Source organism: Melanostigma gelatinosum (genome assembly GCF_949748355.1).
Source record: "Melanostigma gelatinosum genome assembly, chromosome: 8".
In the NCBI taxonomy this organism is placed as follows: domain Eukaryota; kingdom Metazoa; phylum Chordata; class Actinopteri; order Perciformes; family Zoarcidae; genus Melanostigma; species Melanostigma gelatinosum.
The window spans coordinates 27745211-27750210 of record NC_136641.1 but is presented as its reverse complement, the minus strand read 5'-3'; the positions used below and the strand labels follow the sequence as shown (position 1 = coordinate 27750210).

At 38.3% G+C, this 5000-nt stretch overlaps 1 protein-coding gene across 1 annotated transcript in view; it reads right to left on the bottom strand.

Moving 5' to 3' along the window:
• Positions 1-5000, bottom strand: part of ptpn18 (protein tyrosine phosphatase non-receptor type 18) — a gene marked incomplete at its 5' end in the record, with an annotated part of 35534 nt that overhangs the window by 9597 nt on the left and 20937 nt on the right. The window contains 3 exons of the mRNA XM_079273974.1: positions 2602-2679; positions 3409-3475; positions 3912-4054. Coding sequence (XP_079130100.1) covers positions 2602-2679; positions 3409-3475; positions 3912-4054 — 288 coding nt within the window. The remainder of the gene's footprint in view (positions 1-2601; positions 2680-3408; positions 3476-3911; positions 4055-5000) is intronic.

Genomic DNA, 5000 nt, shown 5'->3' with positions numbered 1-5000 from the left:
AGTACCCGTGTGTATTAACGTGAGTACCCGTGTGTATTAACGTGAGTACCCGTGTGTATTAACGTGAGTACCCGTGTGTATTAACGTGAGTACCCGTGTGTATTAACGTGAGTACCTCTGTGTATTAACGTGAGTACCCGTGTGTATTAACGTGAGTACCCGTGTGTATTAACGTGAGTACCCGTGTGTATTAACGTGAGTACCCGTGTGTATTAACGTGAGTACCCGTGTGTATTAACGTGAGTACCCGTGTGTATTAACGTGAGTACCCGTGTGTATTAACGTGAGTACCCGTGTGTATTAACGTGAGTACCCGTGTGTATTAACGTGAGTACCTGTGTGTATTAACGTGAGTACCTGTGTGTATTAATGTGAGTACCTATGTGTATTAACGTGAGTACCTGTGTGTATTAACGTGAGTACCTCTGTGTATTAACGTGAGTACCCGTGTGTATTAACGTGAGTACCCGTGTGTATTAACGTGAGTACCCGTGTGTATTAACGTGAGTACCCGTGTGTATTAACGTGAGTACCCGTGTGTATTAACGTGAGTACCCGTGTGTATTAACGTGAGTACCCGTGTGTATTAACGTGAGTACCCGTGTGTATTAACGTGAGTACCCGTGTGTATTAACGTGAGTACCTGTGTGTATTAACGTGAGTACCTGTGTGTATTAACGTGAGTACCTGTGTGTATTAACGTGAGTACCTGTGTGTATTAACGTGAGTACCCGTGTGTATTAACGTGAGTACCCGTGTGTATTAACGTGAGTACCTGTGTGTATTAACGTGAGTACCCGTGTGTATTAACGTGAGTACCCGTGTGTATTAACGTGAGTACCCGTGTGTATTAACGTGAGTACCCGTGTGTATTAACGTGAGTACCCGTGTGTATTAATGTGAGTACCCGTGTGTATTAACGTGAGTACCCGTGTGTATTAACGTGAGTACCCGTGTGTATTAATGTGAGTACCTGTGTGTATTAACGTGAGTACCCGTGTGTATTAACGTGAGTACCCGTGTGTATTAACGCGAGTACCCGTGTGTATTAACGCGAGTACCCGTGTGTATTAATGTGAGTACCCGTGTGTATTAACGTGAGTACCCGTGTGTATTAACGTGAGTACCCGTGTGTATTAATGTGAGTACCTGTGTGTATTAACGTGAGTACCCGTGTGTATTAATGTGAGTACCCGTGTGTATTAATGTGAGTACCCGTGTGTATTAATGTGAGTACCTGTGTGTATTAATGTGAGTACCTGTGTGTATTAACGTGAGTACCCGTGTGTATTAACGTGAGTACCTGTGTGTATTAACGTGAGTACCCGTGTGTATTAACGCGAGTACCCGTGTGTATTAACGTGAGTACCCGTGTGTATTAACGTGAGTACCCGTGTGTATTAACGTGAGTACCCGTGTGTATTAACGTGAGTACCCGTGTGTATTAACGTGAGTACCCGTGTGTATTAACGTGAGTACCCGTGTGTATTAACGTGAGTACCCGTGTGTATTAACGTGAGTACCCGTGTGTATTAACGTGAGTACCCGTGTGTATTAACGTGAGTACCCGTGTGTATTAACGTGAGTACCTGTGTGTATTAACGTGAGTACCTGTGTGTATTAATGTGAGTACCTATGTGTATTAACGTGAGTACCTGTGTGTATTAACGTGAGTACCTCTGTGTATTAACGTGAGTACCCGTGTGTATTAACGTGAGTACCCGTGTGTATTAACGTGAGTACCCGTGTGTATTAACGTGAGTACCCGTGTGTATTAACGTGAGTACCCGTGTGTATTAACGTGAGTACCCGTGTGTATTAACGTGAGTACCCGTGTGTATTAACGTGAGTACCCGTGTGTATTAACGTGAGTACCCGTGTGTATTAACGTGAGTACCTGTGTGTATTAACGTGAGTACCTGTGTGTATTAACGTGAGTACCTGTGTGTATTAACGTGAGTACCTGTGTGTATTAACGTGAGTACCCGTGTGTATTAACGTGAGTACCCGTGTGTATTAACGTGAGTACCCGTGTGTATTAACGTGAGTACCCGTGTGTATTAACGTGAGTACCCGTGTGTATTAACGTGAGTACCCGTGTGTATTAACGTGAGTACCCGTGTGTATTAACGTGAGTACCCGTGTGTATTAATGTGAGTACCCGTGTGTATTAACGTGAGTACCCGTGTGTATTAACGTGAGTACCCGTGTGTATTAATGTGAGTACCTGTGTGTATTAACGTGAGTACCCGTGTGTATTAACGTGAGTACCCGTGTGTATTAACGCGAGTACCCGTGTGTATTAACGCGAGTACCCGTGTGTATTAATGTGAGTACCCGTGTGTATTAACGTGAGTACCCGTGTGTATTAACGTGAGTACCCGTGTGTATTAATGTGAGTACCTGTGTGTATTAACGTGAGTACCCGTGTGTATTAATGTGAGTACCCGTGTGTATTAATGTGAGTACCCGTGTGTATTAATGTGAGTACCTGTGTGTATTAATGTGAGTACCTGTGTGTATTAACGTGAGTACCCGTGTGTATTAACGTGAGTACCTGTGTGTATTAATGTGAGTACCTGTGTGTATTAATGTGAGTACCTTGGTCTGGACGGCAGACGGTCTCTGTCTCCTGATGTTCAGGACGATCTGCTTGATGCTGAAGTCTGTGTTGATCTGCTGCTGGAGACCAACAACTGTTTATTATTTGTTCTCTTCATAATTAACATTTTTAATATATTTATATTGATCATGTTTCTGTTGTTCTACAACATCTGTGTTGTATTGGTACTTTTACTTCTGACAGATTCTTTTTAGTTGGAATATTGCTCAGAAACTTGGTGATTTTAATATATATATATATATATATATATATATATAATATATATATATATATATATATATATATATAATATATATATATATATATTATATATTTATAATATACAATATATATATATATTTTATATATTATATATAAAATATATATATTATATATATATGTATATAATATATATATATATACATTCTATATTTATAATATACAATATATATATATATTTTATATATTATATATAAAATATATATATGATATATATATGTATATAATATATATATAAAATATATATGATATATGATATATAATATAAAATATATATATATTCAGTCAAAGTCTGGATTCAGTTCAGAGACAAAGTTTAATTTCATACTTGAAGTTTAGGAGATTTATTGTGTTTTATTACTGTTACTTTTATTGTTTCATGTTTTATGGAGGAAGAAATAAGATAAACAAACCAGAGACACAATAGGAAGAGAAATAACTATTGTTATTATTATCATCATAATTATGATGATGAAGTGTTACCTTGGTAACACTTCATCATCATAATTATGATGATGAAGTGTTACCTTGGTAACCAGCAGGTCATGGATGTAGTCGAGAGCACAGATGACTCCGGTCCTCCCACAGCCCGCACTGTGACACACACACACACACACACACACACACACACACACACATACACAGACACACACACACACACACACACACACAGATGCAGTGTGCATGTTAACTGTGCCATCGTTAGCAGGTGCTACCTGCTGCATATTCATAGCCTCCTGCTATCTGTGTGAGCGTGTGTGTGTGTGTATGTGTGTGTGTGTGTGTGTGTGTGTGTGTCTGTGTGTGTCTGTGTGTGTGTGTGTCTGTGTGTGTGTGTATGTGTGTGTCTGTGTATGTGTGTGTGTGTGTGTGTGTGTGTGTGTGTGTCTGTGTGTGTGTGTGTGTGTGTGTGTGTGTGTGTGTATGTGTGTCTGTGTGTGTGTGTGTGTGTGTGTGTGTCTGTGTATGTGTGTGTGTGTGTGTGTGTGTGTGTGTGTCTGTGTGTGTGTGTGTCTGTGTGTGTGTGTACCTGCAGTGTACCAGCAGAGGGGAGGTGTGTGCTCCCTGACTCTCCCTGACTCTCTCCAGGAGGTCCAGGACTCCTGCAGCCTCGTAGGGAACATCGTGATCCGGCCAAGAGAGGAACTGATACTGAGTCAGTGAACGACTGTCCTGAGGAGGAGGAGGAGGACGAAGAGGAGGAGGAAAAGGAGGAAGAGAAGGATGTGATGAGTCTTAGTTCTGACTTTTTTTATCTATAAAGACTCAAAACATCTTCTTCAGACTAAACTTTGATGGAAACAACATGAAGATCTGAGAGGAAGTGAGAATAAACTCTAATTATATTATCAGATTATTATCAGATAATCATCAGATAATTATCAGATTATTATCAGATTATTATCAGATTATTATCAGATTATTATCATCTAATCTGAATGGTTTTCTCTCTTGTTTATGAGTGAAGAACAAAATAATCATCTTTCCTTTAAATTATTAAAAGAATATATCTGAAACAGATGAAAGGAAAAGTTGTTGTTGTTGTCATACTCATGTGGACCACTAGAGGCAGTAGTGCACCACCTCATGTAGGACTAAAAGCTTCATGTTTTATTCCTGCTGCGTTTTAGTTCACAGAACTTTCGAACAAACAATACATATGAAGCGTATGTTTAAAGTGTATCACTACATTAAAACAGAAAAAGGACATAGTTAGCATATGTTAGCACAAAGACTGGAATAAGGGGAAACTCTTAGCGTAGGTACATCAAAAGAGAAACTCCGTCTGAATCACACAGATGTGTTGTTAAAACCTGTACTTTATTGTAATCTAATCTAATCTAGTGTATTCTATTCTATTATAATCTAATCTAGTGTATTTTATTCTATTATATTCTAATCTAGTGTATTCTATTCTATTATAATCTAATCTAGTGTATTCTATTCTATTATAATCGAATCGAGTGTATTTTGTTCTATTATAATCTAATCGAATCTAGTGTATTTTATTCTATTATAATCTAATCTAGTGTATTCTATTCTATTATAATCTAATCTAGTGTATTTTATTCTATTATATTCTAATCTAGTGTATTCTATTCTATTATAATCGAATCTA